Source organism: Eublepharis macularius, chromosome 6 (assembly GCF_028583425.1).
Source record: "Eublepharis macularius isolate TG4126 chromosome 6, MPM_Emac_v1.0, whole genome shotgun sequence".
In the NCBI taxonomy this organism is placed as follows: domain Eukaryota; kingdom Metazoa; phylum Chordata; class Lepidosauria; order Squamata; family Eublepharidae; genus Eublepharis; species Eublepharis macularius.
The window spans coordinates 103,335,265-103,353,130 of NC_072795.1; the positions used below are offsets into that span (position 1 = coordinate 103,335,265).

At 40.5% G+C, this 17,866-nt stretch overlaps 1 protein-coding gene across 1 annotated transcript in view; it reads right to left on the minus strand.

Moving 5' to 3' along the window:
- The window catches only part of KIF20B (kinesin family member 20B), a 55,358-nt gene that overhangs the window by 13,895 nt on the left and 23,597 nt on the right, over window positions 1–17,866 (minus strand). The window contains exons 19-28 of the mRNA XM_054982943.1: window positions 13,890–15,000; window positions 11,634–11,772; window positions 10,711–10,833; window positions 8,118–8,175; window positions 6,383–6,508; window positions 5,992–6,131; window positions 4,393–4,548; window positions 2,167–2,334; window positions 1,455–1,619; window positions 912–1,013 (exon numbers count right to left, since the gene is read on the minus strand). Of these exons, the coding sequence (XP_054838918.1) occupies window positions 912–1,013; window positions 1,455–1,619; window positions 2,167–2,334; window positions 4,393–4,548; window positions 5,992–6,131; window positions 6,383–6,508; window positions 8,118–8,175; window positions 10,711–10,833; window positions 11,634–11,772; window positions 13,890–15,000 (2,288 nt within the window). The remainder of the gene's footprint in view (window positions 1–911; window positions 1,014–1,454; window positions 1,620–2,166; window positions 2,335–4,392; window positions 4,549–5,991; window positions 6,132–6,382; window positions 6,509–8,117; window positions 8,176–10,710; window positions 10,834–11,633; window positions 11,773–13,889; window positions 15,001–17,866) is intronic.

The window sequence follows — 17,866 nt, forward strand, 5'->3', positions numbered from 1 at the left end:
TGAGAAGAGCTTACATACTAAAGCGTCCATTTTCCTTCCCTCTTTGTTGGCTGAGATGGACTGAGATCCATGGCAACAGAGAGCCTGGACTTCTTCTGCCACTAAAGAAGATAACGGAGGGGGAGTAAAGAGAAAACCAGTCTTACAGAGTTTCGGCTTACAAAGATTTTAAATTTTTCTGGACATGGAAGGAATTGATACAGGCTTCTCCCAAACACCATGAGCGATGTCCAACAGATCTTCCACTGCAGGGAAGGCAACGGGCACTGCAGAATCAGAGTAAAGGACTTGCAGAACCTTGCTGTTGGGTTTTGGTGTGGATGATGAAATGTCAAGTTCTAAGGCTCTTGCGATCCTGATAATCGCCTGAAATCATCACTGGGAAAAAATCTGTTTCCCTCACAGATTTTTGAACCAATGAAGTCCTCAGTATTTTTCAAAGGGAAGAAGAATAGAGTTATTGGCAAAGAGAACCTCACCCAACGGCAACAAGAGAAATGAGGGAACAGGGGCACCTCCCCTCACAACGTGCATTGTTATTGTGGGAAATGAGCCATACATATATCGTGACAGAGGGGTGCCCCCTCTCAGGGCTTTAGAGCTTGAAATCTCTCTTCATTTACAAACTTTAGAGATAGAACAGTCTTATAGAAGTGCACAGGCAAACACAAAAAAGTGTTTCTGCTACTGAAATATTAACTGGGTTCAAATGAAAGAGCTGAACAGCTTTCAGTACAGCAAAATAAAAATTGTTTCCCCAAAAGTTCACTTGGCAACTTCTCAGTTCAATCAGACAAAGCTTCCACTTCACCATTTGGGGCAGCAGTGATAAAGCAATCTTAATTTGCTGCCATTCACCCAAGAACTAAAACCACTTATTCCAGCATCAGATTTTCAGCATGAAAACATACCTGAATGTCTTCTACTGGAGATACCCGACTAGAACTCTGTAGCGGTAAATTGGCATCCCCAGTATGATCGCAATTTACTGGCTCAATTTGCTTTGCTTTAAGCTGCGGAGGAAATGAAATTATACTTATATAGTTCAAATACATTTTGATATTGTAAAGTCTCTGCTTGGTATTCACAGGAATTAGACAAAATTTCCCATGTCAGAAAGCATCTGTGGTATTTTTAGATACAGCAGCAACTATAAATAACAGAGTTGGTAGCACTGCCTGCTGGGAGATGTATATAGGACAAGAAACAGGAATTCAAAAGGTAGAAATTTGGCTTGAGCCTAGTCTGACTTATTAAGTAACGCAGCAGTTGTTATGCCTGTTTTAATACCTACAGTAAGTAGTACTCAGTAGTACTCAGTAACAGTAGCTATAATTATACAGTTTAAATACATTAGTTGGATGCAATTGTTTATTAGTAATTATCAGGCCTCAGGCTAAACTGTGTCCTGGTGGATAGTCCACCCACTTCAGGTATTATTGTATGAAGGTTACCTCTTTACAGGTATGGAGATTTTCCACTTTATTTGCCTCAGCTTCTACTAGTATAGGTGACATCGTGGTTTTAGAGTTCACACAACAACTTTGCCTTAATTCTTGGATAATGATGTCTCTCTCAGCCAACTGCCTTTTAAGTTCCTTTAGGGCAGTTTCATGATCCTTAACAGAAAATGAATTATTTTAGCTATAAAATACTGAATGTATGAGTATAAAACAAAGGAATTTGAGTGTGCCATTAAAAGTCCATTGGATTTTTACAACCAAGATAAAATTAACACCGTTACTTGTGGGGGGGAAGGATTCAGAGAAATGGACAGGTCTGTCAAGGTCTGTCAAGAGCACCTAAGAATTACAAAATCAGACAACACTGCATGTACTGTAACATACTCTTCTCACGAATCAGCTGCCACAAAATCATAACAGGTTCTTGCTTAAACCTTTGTCACAGCTACAGTAATCTTGTCAAATACCAACGGAACGTAGAAAGAGGGAATTTTTAGTCAGGTTTGACTGTCTAGCCGTTATGGCCTATAAGTAAATTCACCTGGGAAAATTTAGTTCAAGAACTCTCATTGCCTTACGTAGTAGCATCACTCAATTTGCAACTAAGAGTGAACCCGTCACCTAAAAGTACAATAGTAAGAATAATGCTGTGCGGGACTAAATCAATAGCAAAGAAAAAGTAGAGATGGGGGGAAACACAGACCTGTGTGGGCGCTTTCAATGCAGTCTTTTTTAGTTCTTCTATTTCAGCATCTTTTTGAGCATTACTAGAAATCAAGGAGCTAAGCTGGACTTCCAAAGCTGCCACCAGTTGATCTCTCTCAGCACGCCATTTTTGAAGGTCATTCTCTTTTTCTGCCACAAGCTTTTCCTGAAAAAAAGGGGTGGGGAGAACAAAAAGGTTTTGCAAGATTCTTAACTCCTTGAAAACAAATCGTAGGGTTAAAAAAAAAAGCTATTGTATTCTTTTTAAAATTGTTATTGTTTTATGGCACACCACCCTGAATACTTTAGTAGCAAGGCAGTAAATAAAGTGCTCCAATTAACTAAAATACTTATGATTATATTTCTTGGCTTGTTCAAATTGAATCTTTGCTTTGCAAAGGAAACCTAATAGAGCTTGAGCATGGCATCACCTGCAGATCTTTGTCTAAGGAGGTTCAAACGGGAACACGTCTCGTTTACAATATTCTAGTGTCATACCATTGAGGGTTAATAGCAGCTCCTGAATTTGACTAAAGACCAAGGACTCTGGGAAATGTGGGGAGCATTAAAAGAAGAATATGAATTTTTCTCTCCTTGTAGAATGAAATTTATATTAAGTTAAGATTTTACTCAAACTGTGTAGTATAGGCATTTTTATATAAAACAATCTATAGCATTAGATAATAATAGTTCCTATTTATACTATAGACATATAAACGTTGTTGCAGCATGAATAATTTTGGCAACAATATGCCATACATTTAATACATTATTAAAAAGTTATTTTTTTTCCATTTTATAAAATTTAAGTTGGTATGCAAATATACTGGTAGTCTTACATATTGAGACTGTATAAGAGAGTTTCTGTCCAAATAATATACTAGCTTTGTTTACCTCAAAATTTGTTTTCTACATTGTAGTTTTATTTTTCCTGTGTCTTAGATGGCAAAAGTTAAGATGCATGTGCTACCGTAAATATAGTTTCAGACAGGTAGCCATGTTAATCTGTAGTAGTAAAACAAAAGGTGCAGTGGCACCTTGAAGACCAACAAAATTTCCCAGGTTATAAGTGTTCATGAGTCACAGCTCACTTCATCAAATACAAATGGGAATGAAGATCCATCTGCCCTTATATCCCGGTCAGAAGGTGAGGCAGGCATTACAAAGAATTACAAGTTTCCTAAAGGGCTCACAAAAACTTGGTAAATGTTGTTGGTCTTTAAAATGTTTCTAGAAATTATTCCAAATGACCCTTCGTAACACCCGTCCTACCTTCTGACCCAAACAGAAGGGCTGATGGATCTTCATTCCTATTTGTATCTTACAGAGTAAGATTTGACTCGCAAACACTTATATTCTAAAGAATGTTGTTCTTTAAAGTGCTACTGGACTCACATTTTGTTCTATGACAGCAGACGGTGCAGCATTCTGCATCTCTCTCTCAAGTATTACATTACTCTAATCCAATCAGGATGTTGCAGACTAATAGAATGTTGAACTGGGGGGGGGGGGCCCAGATTCAAAAATCCTGCTCAGCTATAACAGTCACTGGCTACACTTGAGCCAATTGTTAGGGGTTGTATCCAACTGCTTGCTCAGGTAAGGGTAGCATATTCTACTAGCAAAAGTCCCACCAACAAAGAAACCTCTTGTGTCAATAGGATATCCCTTTTGTCACTGGAACGTGCTACCCTTAGCCAAGTGGAGTTGTGGAATCCAGCCCATCATCATTCAGCTTAATGTATTTCATAGAGTTACTGTGAGGAAAATAAAGGCACTAAAGCCCCTGATGCTACCCCAAGTTGGTGCTTCTGAGTCTCTGTTTTGGTATAGGTCAAAGTATATTTTATGGTTGGATTCTGCCTCCAGTTATCATGCAAGAGGCTTGAGTTGTTTTTCTAGGCTTGGAGAGTAAGTAGGGGTCGAGACAAACAAGTATGCCCCCGATTGCTCAGAGGTGAAAAAGAAGGAAGTCCAGGGTTCTAGAAACACAAATGAGTATCCCGGAGGCCAGAGGTATGTTGAGAAACAGTATTGGTTACCTTACAGATGTTTTAGTTAAACATGCAAGCTGGAAAAATTCACTACACAGTCATTTCACAGTATGATAAACTGACAAGAAGAAACCTGAATGCCACAAAAGCCTGTATGAATTTTGCAGCATTAGACCCTTACATTTAAAATATATTATGGTACTATGCAAGTTTGGCCATTTATTACTTACTGCTTCTACTAGCTGTTTCGCATGATGTTCTCGATCTCTGGCAAATCTTTTCATCTCTCTGTTACGATGAGTCTCTGCTTCTTTTGCCTGAGTTATAAGGTCCATTTTTTCTTTCAACCAGTTTTTACGATCCATTTGATGTTTTTCTTCACACTCCTGTTTTTAAAATTAATCAGAACTGAACCTGCTCTTCTTGGGGAATCTTGAAGGCTCCCAAGAGGTTAGTTTTTCATTGTCACATGCTTTGGGAAGAACATATTATTCTCTTCTGTAAAATTGCATCAGTCTCCCAAACACATTAAACGCTCCCAAGATATTTCTAAAGATGACAGATTGCTTTATTTGTCATTGTAGCCTATTTGTCAGATAGTTGTCATTCAACACAATTGCCATTTTGAACCCATTCCTGTCAAAGAAGGCAAAACTGCGACTTCATTTAGTGTACCTAAATCTCTCATACTTCACTGTTCCATCAAAGCTAGGAATTAATCCCAGTTCCCCAGTAGCTGGATTAATTTGGATTTCCTTTGAGATTTCCTGCCAAGGCCAGTTGGTAGGGATGAATTCATGGGTACACCCACACGTTTCAAATAGGCAGAGGTACGTATTTTGCTCTAGCAAAGATTAAGCTGATTTCACCAGACTCAGAAACGATCTGATAATGGAATTTTTCAGGAGAGGTGACCAAAGGACATAGACACAAAGCCAACCCGAGAGAGAGAGAGGAATGACGACCTTTAGGGATTAAAGCTGCGGTAGTATCACAGTTAGTCAACTGACACACAGATGCTTCAGCAGATGCTTCAATAAAGGCAGGCTCAAACCAGCAATGGATTGATCATGTTATTTTCTCAACTAAGACTATATTAGTTAAGTATAATCTAAAACTGTGTTTGTATTTTATATCATTTTCAGCCCTTTTCTGGTTCCTAATATCCAGTTATTCTCTGTTCTCCTTAAAGAAATGTCTGATGGCAGTAACATGATACCAAGGACTGAACAACTGGTGTGAACTTAAGAAACAAGAGACTTGGGTACCACCCTCATGAACACAGTGATCCTATCCATTAGCTATTCCTACAGAATTATGAAAGCTCTAAGCTAAAGGCAGGAACTAACGAAGTGGCTCAATATGTAGCCTAAGAAGAAGTGAGGTGGTGAGGGTCCCAACAATAGATGGGAGCAAGTAGGAAGTTGGTCCTAACAGCACTAGGGGCAACAGGCTTTGAGATATGTGCATTTGTAGCCAAAGACACAAGTTTAACACACTTGTGTGTTTTGAATGCTTTACACTACTCTTTTGGGATGGCACAGACAGTCCATGTTACCATGACACGTCCCAATCAGACATACCCATGCAAAAGAGTAACGTCTATTCAATGTGCATAACGCTGCTTCAGCCACCTAGCTGTAATTTTAGCTCCGCCACTGAAGAAAAGACACAAGTAAACCGGAGCTTTTAGCATGTACATTTTTAAGGTAGCCAACTAATGCCAAGTAGTAGAGCAGGTCACAAGGCAAGCAGGAGCCCTCCCACAGGTTTGGGGCAAAGCTTCATCCAGCCCTTAAAGGTAAGATTGGCTGCTTGTTGCACATTACCTTCAGTTTCTCTTTCAGTCTTTCCAGTTCTTCGCTAGGTGGCCCAGCAGTTTTTTCACAATCTGCATTAGCATTTTGCTGCCCTGAATCACTGCTTTGCTTCTCTAGTTCATGGTACCTCTTTTTCCATCCTTCCAGCTCTGCAAGGTGGGAAAATGGTATAAGAGGTTGAAAGAGACTGCATGAGCTTCATTACTAGAAACTGTGGGTGTTCACTGAGTTTGCTGGTGACAGGTGTCTGATACACAGGAGATGATCTAGAAATGTTCGCTAAAAAATAAATAAGGAAGATTTCAAATTCCTTATTGAAGATATTTCTTAGATCAAACAAGTTAATGAGATTTGTTTTTTATTTTTTTTAAAGGGATTGTTCATTTTCCTCATAACTTACCAACCACTAATCTTTCCGAGTCTTTTATCCTGGCCTCAAGTACTTCATCTTGTTCCAACTGAGTCTGTTCTTGCTCCTCTAAAGTCAGTTTCATATCTTCAATGATCTTCTCCTTGGAACAGAGATCTAAAGATTTAAGAACACACCTTTTCACTAGTACTTTCTCTCATATCCCTTCTCTAAAGTGTAAAAAGGTACTCTACTCAAGTCAAGCAAAAGCTCTTTTTATATTTTCGCACAAAGAAGCACCACTCAAATTTGCTTTGAGTTAGTCTTTTGAGGGAACATTATCTGCCTCATTTTATGCTATAGATGGACTAGAGCAGGGCAGAAGCACGCAGACTGAACATTACATAGCCAGAAGGCAGCATCCCTCTTGGATCATCCTCATTTCCATTTATGTCTTCTTTTAAGAGCCAAACTTTGAAGCCTTTAAAGTTAAGCTTGGCTTCTTGTTGCACATTGTCACAGGCAGGGCCTTGGAGCAAAGCTGGGGTGCTAGAGATGGGTGGTGTTTACACACATTTCACCAGTGGAAAGTGTCTCCCAAAGGAGTTTTACTCCAGTAGGAGAAAACAGGCAGACAATACAGACACTTCTTTTTTTTTCCTGCTATCATGAATAAGCAGAATCAGGTGTGGGGTAATTTTCACTTGGGAAAACAGCACTAAGTTTGTGGCCTGGTGTGGTGGGGGAGCTAGTCTGACCTCTCCAGCATTGTAAGCCAGATGTTGATATTGATGACCAAGCAGTGACATTTGGAAAAGGGATCTGTATTTATAAAGTTTTCTTGGTGTGAGGGGGGGTGGGTTCTAGGTGGGTGCTTTTATTTTTGTTGTAAGTCATCCTTGTTGGAACGGCAAGATAGTCCTTTATTTTTTAAAAAAGCTACCTCTAGCATGCTTTATGGAGAGGCAGCATAGGAATCATCCCAATAAATGAATAAAATAGTTAATGAAATGTGGACAACATAATCTGAGCAAACAGGAATGTACATGAAAAATCCTAATTGTGGCTTCTGAATATTGAAGTTCCTTTTTATTTGCCAGGTGATGACAACGAATACAGGGAGTAAAAGATCTTGCTATTACAAAAGAACGGCCTGCACAGGCCCTCCCTTTTCTTGCCAATCCTATGCCCACTTGCCTTAGAATAAGTCTCAATTATCCTAATGGGACATGTTTCCAATTAAATGTGTTCAGGGCTAAGCTGTAAGTCATGTAGCATTTTTTATTCCTTATTAGGACAGTCAAAACTGCTCCCCACCCCCACCCCCGTTCACCTTCAAATTGCTCACTGGAGTGAGCCTTGCTCACTAGCCCCTGTTCCACCCAGTCTTGCCCTCTGCTGTTAGGTGGAATATTGCACAGGCATCAGTACTCCTCCAGTACGAAAGTCTACCTCTGGTTGCAATAGATCCTGAAAATCTTGGGATCATTCTGTGATCAAATAAGCATGCCCTGAAACAGGCAAACCTGTTCAAAGTTGCCAAGACCACGGCAATACAGCCCGGAAAACCCACAACAACCATCGTTCTCCGGCCGTGAAAGCCTTCGACAATACATTGTTCAAAGTTGGTTTAGTGACAGTTTTTAAAATTTATTAAACATTAGCCCATGTAATTTTTCAAATCCTCATCAATAATACTAATACAAAGAGCAGCTTATATAAACCAAGCTTATGCTACACTTTAATAAGATATGGAGGGGGGAAATAACTCTTTGCCATCATATACCTTTACATGCTTTCTGGTATTGCTGTAAAATATCCTCCAGCTTCTTATTAAGTTCTTCCTAATTTAGAGGTGGGAGGAAAGAGAGAAGAAGGGTACACAGAGGTGAGATCCAACAATAAAGCTTCATTATACAGTGAACAATTAAACAGTAAGCATGCTGTTCGATGACAGACTTCCTTTGAGTATGCACCTGAAGGCCAAGTTCCAGCCAAATGTTATTTTTAGTGGTGTGTTTACAGTTACGTTCTTTCGCAGAAAGAATGTTAAGCAAAAGTTTAAACCCCTCCTCCCCATTTTTGCATGATAGCAAAATAGTGGCTTGATCTTTACCAAAGGAAAGAGATAGTAGGATAAGGCCAGTGTGGGTAGTCGAGAGGCAATGTCTGGTAGAGCATACCGATTTTAGGCAGCTCATGTGATCTGATCCAGGAAAGGGCTGCATCTATAAGAAGCACTGCAAACACACACCAGCATGTTGCCAGATCCTGCAGAGATCCAAATAATCAGCATACAAAGTTCTTGACTATTTCTTCCTAGACTTATTTTAGACCCATAGGTGGAAATTTTAATAGTGGCCTTCTGTGTATGTATATACAAAATAGGTTGGTCAGGTTGCCTGCTTTGGCAGGCAACCTCCTGCTATCTAACTTTGTCCTTCACCCCCTATTGGCTCAATAGAGTGGCAGGAGGAAAGAGAAGCAAACCAGCATCCTGTGATGGCTCTTCCCACCACATAACCAGAAGGGACGTCACCATGTTGCAGGATACTCAAGGATTCACCCCAAACTCTATGGTACCATGAGTTTTGGGTGAATCTTAGGGACGTTCCGCATAGTCAAATTGCAGTGATTCAGATTCCATTCTGCTTCTCTTGATCTCCAGAGTTCCCTACGTGTAAGGGAGGCGTGAGATGCAGAATCGAATATGCTCCATCTTTCCCCCGAGTTTTTTCCCTGCAGACATACTATGACTTTTTTTGAAGCCGTTCCTGCATCTTATGCATGTATAGAACTCTTACTCCCATTCTGCTTCTCCTCTCCCCAGATCCTTTCCCCAGGAGCTGATTGGTTAGCTGCCCACCAGTAACCACTCCCACTCTCCTCAACTCTTCAAACTCCTTTCCCACCATTTTTTAAATTAAAAAAAAACAGTAGTAACACTGAAATGTTACTTTTTAGTACTGTCTAAGAAGACCACACTCTCAGGTAGCCTGCTAAAACCTTCCAAGCACCAGAAGAAGTCTCGCCTGCCCCTTTTAATTTTTTTTTTTAACTTTTCAAATTGTAGCAACACTGAAGCATTTTTTAAAGGACTGCAACGCTGCCACATTGCAACCAGCCCATGCGATAAAAATACATTTGCTTGAAGGTAGAGCAGACCCCACATCTGTGCACCTTTGAAGATTTCATTTATTTATTTTATTTATTTATTACTTTTACAGTTCAAAGGGTTTTCCGGGTTCCATTTTGTCAAGGCTAACAAAATGGTAGACGCCGCAGAAGCGGAGGGCTGCTCAACAGACCACGCCCTCAGGCACGATCAGGTCACTGCATACATCCAATAGTGGCGCTTCATCGTTGAGCGCCAAAATTCTGTCTAATCAGCCAATAGTAGAACTTGTAAGGGGAGGGAAATGCTGGGCACCTGTTGTTGCAACATTGCAACACATGCATAAAAGCAAAAAAAAAAAAAGATTGTGATGTAGATCACAAAACCTGACGCCACACATATGCGTCCTCTAACATGTGGAATGAAAATCCAGACACTAAATCAAATCTGCACCACACAGTGCAGAAGGCAGAAAGGCCAAGCTGAATCAACACTGATCAGAGCAACTACTTATAAATGCTGGATTTAACCCTGAGTGAGGAAAAGGCCCTTAGAGTGCCCCGTGATGGGGTGATACCACATTGTGGCATCTCAGGATGCTGCTTGGGTAAGTCCTGCCCCACAATCTCCCAGGGGTTGCCAATTTAAGAATGGCAACTCTACTACAAATGTCATGTACTAGTGCATTTAAAACGTTCAACACTTATACTCTTCTAAGTCCATTGAGGTCAATGGACATTAACGCTTAAATGTGCTTATGGCTGCAATGCAAAATGTTTCATTTGGTGAAGAGCCAGTTTGGTGTAGTAGTTAAGAGTGGCAGGACTCTAATCTGGAGAGCCGGGTTTGATTCCCCACTCCTCCGCTTGAAGCCAGCTGGGTGACCTTGGGTCAGTCACAGCTTCTAAGAGCTCTCTCAGCCCCACCCACCTCACAGGGTGATTGTCATGAGGATAGTAACAACACACTTTGTAAACCACTGAGTGTGGCATTAAGTTGTCCTGAAGGGTGGTATGTAAATCGAATGTTGTTGTTGTTGTTAATTAACATCCAGTGTTAGCATCAGCCTACCTTACAGGCCATGGCAATCACCACCAGTGCCGATGGGAGCTGGAAGAGAGCTAAGATAGTGGTTTACCTGACCATGGTGACACAGAAACTGTAGATTTCCTAGCTCATATCCTTCCCCACTATACTATACTAGCTCTTTGGACTTTGTGATTACCTTAAGAACTACCTGAATAAAAAACACATTTCATTATACCTTTTTAAACTGCTGGATTGTTCGCTGTTTGATTTCTAGCTCTTCAGTCAGCTGGTTTTTGGATTTTTCAAGTTCACTCACTCTGTTCCGCAGTAATTTCTCTTCGGTACGCATAGTGCACACCTATAAAAAGAGAGTCACGTAATGCAAGCCCACTGAGGACTAAGTGGAAATTGTGTAAATGCTGCATTATGGTTTTCTAACACATTTCAAAGCATGTTTTTAGGCCTTTGCTGAAAGCAAATCACACAGTTTCAATTTAGCTAGTATGCATTGCAGTTAGGCGCACCGAGGAAAAGGACAAACTGTATCTAAGAACATTAGTACACTCATGTTTGCAGGGTCCACCATGCCCAGAAGACTGTTCTCAGGTTTCTGAGGCAAGACCTGATGGACTACCAGACGCTAAGCCATAAAACTCAAGGAGAAAGAACTGTTGGATGATCCAGAAAAGGAGTGTCACATATTAGGCTGCATGCAATGAAAAGTTTCTGCTAACGGAAGGGGAGAGACAAGTTTTGCCAATTTCCCCCTCCTGTTGTGGACCTCCATCTCCCACTCATGCCATTCCTGTGAGTCCCCTGTTATTTTGGGTTGGAACAGGAAGCAAGAATGATTTCCTGTGCTCGTGACTCTCTGATTTTGATGACTGACTCTGCACCTGCCTTAAGGCACTCTTGGTAGCAGACAGCTGCCTGATCATTTTAACCTTAGGCCTACGGTTTGCAGTTTGTTTTCCAATAATATGTCATCAATATGATGTAGGCTTCTTCTCATTATCTGACTACCTGACATGCAATCTCCAGTGGAGGCTACACTAAGATGCTAAGAAAGGAAGGGGGAAGGACAGAATGGGGAGGAAGAATAGAGGATTTGCATATGGACTGAAGGAGTGCTGCTTCAGAATTGGTGCTCTTACAAACCTCTCTCTGAACTTGCTCTATCTGCTTTTTGGCATCAGCCAACTTTTCTTTCAGGTCTGTGTATTCTTCTTCTTTCCGCTGGACTTCTACTTGCAAGTGGGAGGAAAAAGCAGTGCTTTCCAGGAGATCTTTCTTCAACCTGGAAAAGGGAAAATATGTTTTAAAGGAATAGGCAAAGCTGCAAGACCCAATTTCAACAGATATTTTTTTACTTTGGACATGTTGCACACTCTTCAACTCGGTCTCCAGCCCTTGCCTGGAGACCTATAGCAAATATTTAGCGTTTTCTCCCCAGTATCAGCAGGCCAAAACCAGAAGAAGTATGAATTTATGATCACCACCTTGCCTTTAGGAAACCACCCAAAAGGCGCTCACTAAGTGGCAGAAAAAATTATGAACCCATACAGTCTCTGCAACCCAGAAGAGTCTCCATTTATATGCCTACAATAGAATAAAGAGCGAAAACTGCTTCCTTGCATGAGCTATGGACCTGCACGAGGATCTTCTCCTATGGAAGAGAAATCAAAAACTGCATTCTACTTCACAGACACATCTCTTTCCCCAACAAGGGAAGCAGCAGTCTTGTGCAAAGTAGCAACTGCTATTAACACTATAGATATTAAATACCTCACCTGCATAAACAGTGCATTTTTAGTGCCTGTCAGCTCCAGCATACTGCTGGAATTGACTCTTCAGCTGACCCACCTTTAAAGCAATCGAACAGAACACACCAGTTACAGTAGCACCTGACAGCAGCATTCTGGAGCCATGAAGTGGCTGCTGCTAACCCTGTGATAGCAGACACTACCCAGAAATATAACTCTGCCCCCTCAAAGCTAGCACCAAGGACAGCAGCTTTTATTAAACTAGGCTCCAGCGGATTCCACAGCAAGAGAACAAACTTCTGTTGTACAGTTCCATGAGAATGCTCTCAAGTATTGTACTGAATAAGGGCAGAGATCACTGCCACAAAGCCCTGTTAAAAAAGCGGCTTCTTCTCTTGCCAAATATATATGAAAAACATTACCTCCTAGACTCAATTGTTTCCTATGCTTCATTCAACACAGTAGCCTTCAACTTGCCTAGACGCTAGACCCACCTTTTGTCCTCAGACGTAGCACAAGGCCTAGTGAGCTGCAAGCTGAAGACAAGTAATGTGGTATCATGGTCACATGACAGGAAGAGACGGGCTGGATTTATGATCTCACTGGTGTAAAGGCCAGGGATATGGACAGCAGGCCAAGAGAAATGAGAACAGGAAACAGACCAGGTGGTGTTTCATCACGAGAAATAACCCAACCCCCTAGGCTTAGGGCCATGATGGAACCTTGTTTACTGTGATGAGTGATCTGTCCTGTGCTCTTTTCATCATTGTGTGTAGAGAAGCAGGAGGCATGGCACACTTGCTTTCTAACACTCTCACAGTCCAGGAGCAGGTTTATCCAAAAAGCAACAAAGTTCTATAAGGGCATGTGACCAAGCAGCAGGGATGCTGTGGCTAACTCTAGAGAGTGGCAATATAGGGTGTATACTGGAACTGTGGGGCCTACTCAGAAGGGTCCAAGGAGCTCCTCTACATTTACTCCTTCAGGTCTTTACCATGAAAAAAAGAACATCCTGGTGTAGTGAATACTGATGTTTAAAGACCAAACAAATTTTTTAAAGCTGAACTCTGCAAAGCATATTTAAACAAAAATAATGCACTCCAATCCTATGGATAAGTGAGAGAAGCTCAGGAAGGAGCCAGCCAAAGGCCACATTTCCCAGATTTATATGGGGGTTTGGATCTGGGTTCCTGAATCGGATCTGGGATTCTCTGATTTGATTCAGAAAAGCCAGATTTAGCCAGATTGGCAAAAATCCAGCCTTTCCCCAAATCCTGGATCTAGATTGCACACCCTTATTTAGAAGAATGAAGTCCAACAGTATTTGGTGGGACTTCCTCCCTTGCTAAAGCTGCAGTGGTACAGCTGCAGTTTCTTGGAAAAGGCAACCTGAAGGCACATCTTTATTCATAATTCATCTCTTGATCACTCTCTGTCTAGAGACAGTACAAGTACAAACATGCCAATTTACAATTATACATTTAATGTAATACAATCAATACACTGGGATTATGTCCCATTTCAATTAATAAAGTTAAATAGGGTCTGACCCTGGCAAATCCAATATAAGTCACAAATATAAACACACAGAAACTAAAGTTCTGTAGAGTTGGTTCATCTCAGTATATAGTTGGGGGAAAGGGTTACTTACTGCACCATAGCTTGCTTGGATTCCTCTCTATCCTTTTCCAGAAGTTCAACATTTCTCATATTATTCTTCAGCTCTTGAACTTCTTTCTTGAGTTGCAGTTCCTGATCATTTAAGTTTTTGATTTTAGATTCTGAAACAGCAAGTTTCCCTTGCAGCTCACGTACTTCTCTTTCTGCAACTAGAACAGCAGATTCTTTCTCTTTAAGTGCTTGTTCCAAAGCAGCTATATTGGCCTCTTTTGCTTTACACTGTTTCAAGAGGTCATCAAGATTTTTTATTTTCTCAAGATAACCAACAGCTTTCTTCTCCTCTGTTCTATATTTCTCAGAATAGACAGCATTTTCGTGTTGCAACTGACCGAGGAGATGCTCCTTTTTCTTCAAAGATTCTTCTGTTTGACTCAAAACCTCGCTCAACAGAGACTTCTCTTCTTCGAGATCCATGGTCCTCCTTTGCAATTGTTCTACTTGTTGTTGGAGATCTTCAATCTGACTGCTCTTCTGAGAAGAAACAGTAATGATGTGTTTGCTCACTTCCCAGATACTTTCGATACTACAGTGAAATGAGCTTTTTCGACGGAGAACTCGAATGTCTTTGTTCCCATCTTTTGAAAGCTCCATCTCCTCCAGATTTGACAAATCAGCTTCTTCTATAGGGCCATTTGAGCCCCATCTACTTAACTCATCTATTTTTACCTCAACTGCTTTTATTTTTGATTTTTTTTCTGCAATCATTTGGCTCACAGTCTCTAATTTTTTAAGCAGTACCTGTATCTTTTCCTCTTGTTCTTTATTTAGCTGTTTCAGGCCAGCTAACTCAGATGTTATTTCATCACTGTTGGCCTGCTGTTGGTGCAGTTCCTTTCTCAAGCTAGAAGCTTGTTCCTCTGAAGAAGAAAGTGCCTGAGACAAATTAGCAACTTCTTTAGCCAAGCCCTCACTCTTGCTTTTTTCATTCTCTAACTCCTCTCCAAGTGCAGCAAAGTCAATTTCTAGCACTTTAGTTTTTTCTTCCAGTTCCACCATTTCTTTCTCTTCCTCAAAAGGACATGGTTGAATTTCGTCAGGTTTCTTCATCTCTATGGCATCTTTAGAATTGTAATTAAGAGATCCTACAAAAATAAAAAAGATGGTTGTCACAACTCCTTTTATATCGTGTAGATTTTGCCTTAAACCCTCTTGTTCTTACACCCTCTGGGTAGGTAATGCTGCTACCAGGAATTAAAATTCCAAACTAATTAAATTTTCCCCCTGAATAATGGGCCCAAGTTTTAGGCTCCTTTGTGGAACTATGTAGCCCTGAGGATAAGAATGGGATGTATAGAAATCACAATTACTCTGGGTGGGGGAAAAAAAACCAAAATAAACTTGTATTATTACATGAAGCGTATTGGTTTCACACTATTTCTTAAGTTTGATGGTTTCAAATATAGTTATCTGTTCTTAAAGTTTCTTTACATAGCCTCAGTCACACAAAGTAATTTTCCACACAAGTCTTTAAGAGAATAAACCCCATACAGACTTAAATTCATTCAGGTTTTTCCACCCAGCATGCCTGATTTAGGCAGACTAATCTCTCACTCTGATATACATAGAGTTTCTCTCTCAGGGGCACACCGTTTGCCTGCTTTAGACAGATTAATCTCTCACTCAGATATATATAATGTTCTCTCAGGCACACAGAGTTTGCCTGCTGTAGACAGAATGAATATTTTCTCTCAAAAACACACAGTTCGGGCTTCACACAGATTTCCTACCTGAACTAGAATGAGAATCCTTTCAGGTTTCCACACTGGCTGCCTGCTTGCCCAGAAAGAATGTTTTCTCTCAGATGCACAGTTCACTCCGCCCCTAGAATACTACTGTCCAATCAGATTTCACTTGTCACGCTTCTCAACTCCTACTACTGTCCAATCAGATTTCACTTGTCACGCTTCTCAACTCCGCCTATACTCATCAGCCAATCATCTCACTCATCCCTCTTTCACCCCATTCTTCTTCTAAAACACACTAAGCTTTTAAAGAAACACACTTAAAATTAGTACACATTTCCCCCACCAGAACACATCTCTTTTCCAGAAGAGTTGTGTGCAGCTTCCTCTGGCTTAGGGAATATTTTATAGTCTCTGCAGGTTCTGGTAAGTCCATTTCTCACTCTTCTGTTGTTTATTTTAAAGTCTTTGGTTTCTTTAACTTGCATTCCTCCTCGGCTGTGGTGTCATCTTCCTCACTGGGATGTTCCACTGCTGGGCTGAGGTCATCTCAACTTTGGCCTTTTCTGCCAAGTTGTTATTTGCTGTTACTGGACATTCCTCTGTTCCAGCCTGGTTTCACATCTAGATAAGGCATTGGCTACTATGTTATCTTTGCCTTTGATGTACTGGATGTTGATATTAAATTCCTGAATGTATCAAGACCACCTTTGTAACTGGGTATTGGTATCTTTCATTGATTGAAGCCAAGTTAAAGAACAATGGTCTGTTAATAGGGTGAAATCTTGTCATCGTATGTAACTTCTCAACTTGTTTAAAACTTACACTATTCCTAGATATTCTTTAAGCACTGAGGAATATTTCCTCTCTCTGTCAACTTCCTGCTTAAATAAACTACTTGGTATTTGATATCTTCCTGTAATAACACTACACCTAATGCTCGCTGCAGAGTCTGTGGCGATGTAAAACCTTTTTCTGTAGTTTGGTGCTCTTAAGATAAGCTTTGATGTTAGCACTTGTAGAGTAATAAATGCTTCTTGGATTTTTCATTCCAAACTGTTTTGTTTGGGTTCTGTTTCTTGAGTCAACTCATGTAAGGGTATTGCTATCCCTCCAAAAGTAGGAATAAACCTTCTATAATAGTTCACCATTCCAATAAAACTTCTTACTTATTTCTTTGTCTGGGAAATATCTAAGTTCTGAATAGCTTCCATTCTATCCCACAGTGGTGATATTTTTCCATTCCCCACTCTGTGACCCAAATAAGTAACCTTTGGCAATCCAAACGGGCATTTGTTAGCCTTAATGGTAAGCCCTGCCTCCTTCATTCTATTAAGTACTACTTCAAAATGTTTTAAATGTTCTCCCAGGGTCTGGCTAAAAATAGCAGTATCATCAATGTATGCTACAGCAAACTCGTTAACTCCATTTAACAGCAAATTAATTAGTCTTTGGAATGAAGCTGGAGACCCTTTCTCCATCCCTAATTACCAAAACCCTGATGGTGGATATAATCTTAGCTGCTCCTAAAGTTTCCAATAATGTATCCACCCTAGGCATCGGATAAGTATTCAACTTCATGATCGCATTCAACTTCCTATAATCTGTACAGAAGGGGATGGTGTCATCTGGCTTAGGCACTAGTACCACTGGTGAAGCCCATGGACTAACAGATGGCTGTATAATTCCTAGTGCTAGCATCTCTTACACCTCCAATTTTATGTTGTTCAGCACCTCCCCATTTGCCTTATAAGGTGGCATTCTAATAGGCAGGTGATTTCCTGTTTCTATGTGATGCTCAGCAAAGTGTGTCCTGCCAGGTTTAAAGAACAGACTGTGAAAGTTCTCTAGGAGCTTATAGATTTTATCTTTGATATTAGGATCTATTTGATAGTCCCAAACCTGATGTTGAAGTGTATTATCCCGCTTGGTCTCTTCCAATAAATCTATAAGGGTGACCTCCTCCACATCCACCTGTCTGACTATCTGTAAGGTGTCAATTCCCATTCTATGGAAGGCTTCTGCAATTATGGGTAAGGGATTGAGAGGAGCTTTTGCTTCATGCCCTTGTTTCCCCACCTTCTGACAAATCTCACCGCTTTAGCACATCTCACCGCTTTAGCACATTCTTCACATCTTGTGAAATTCTAGGCCGGTAATATTCTTTCATTAACCTCTTCTTGGTTTTACTAATTCTTAAATGACCTGTGCATGGGATGTCATGTGCCAGCTCAATCAAGGATTGTCTGTATATTTTAGGAATAAT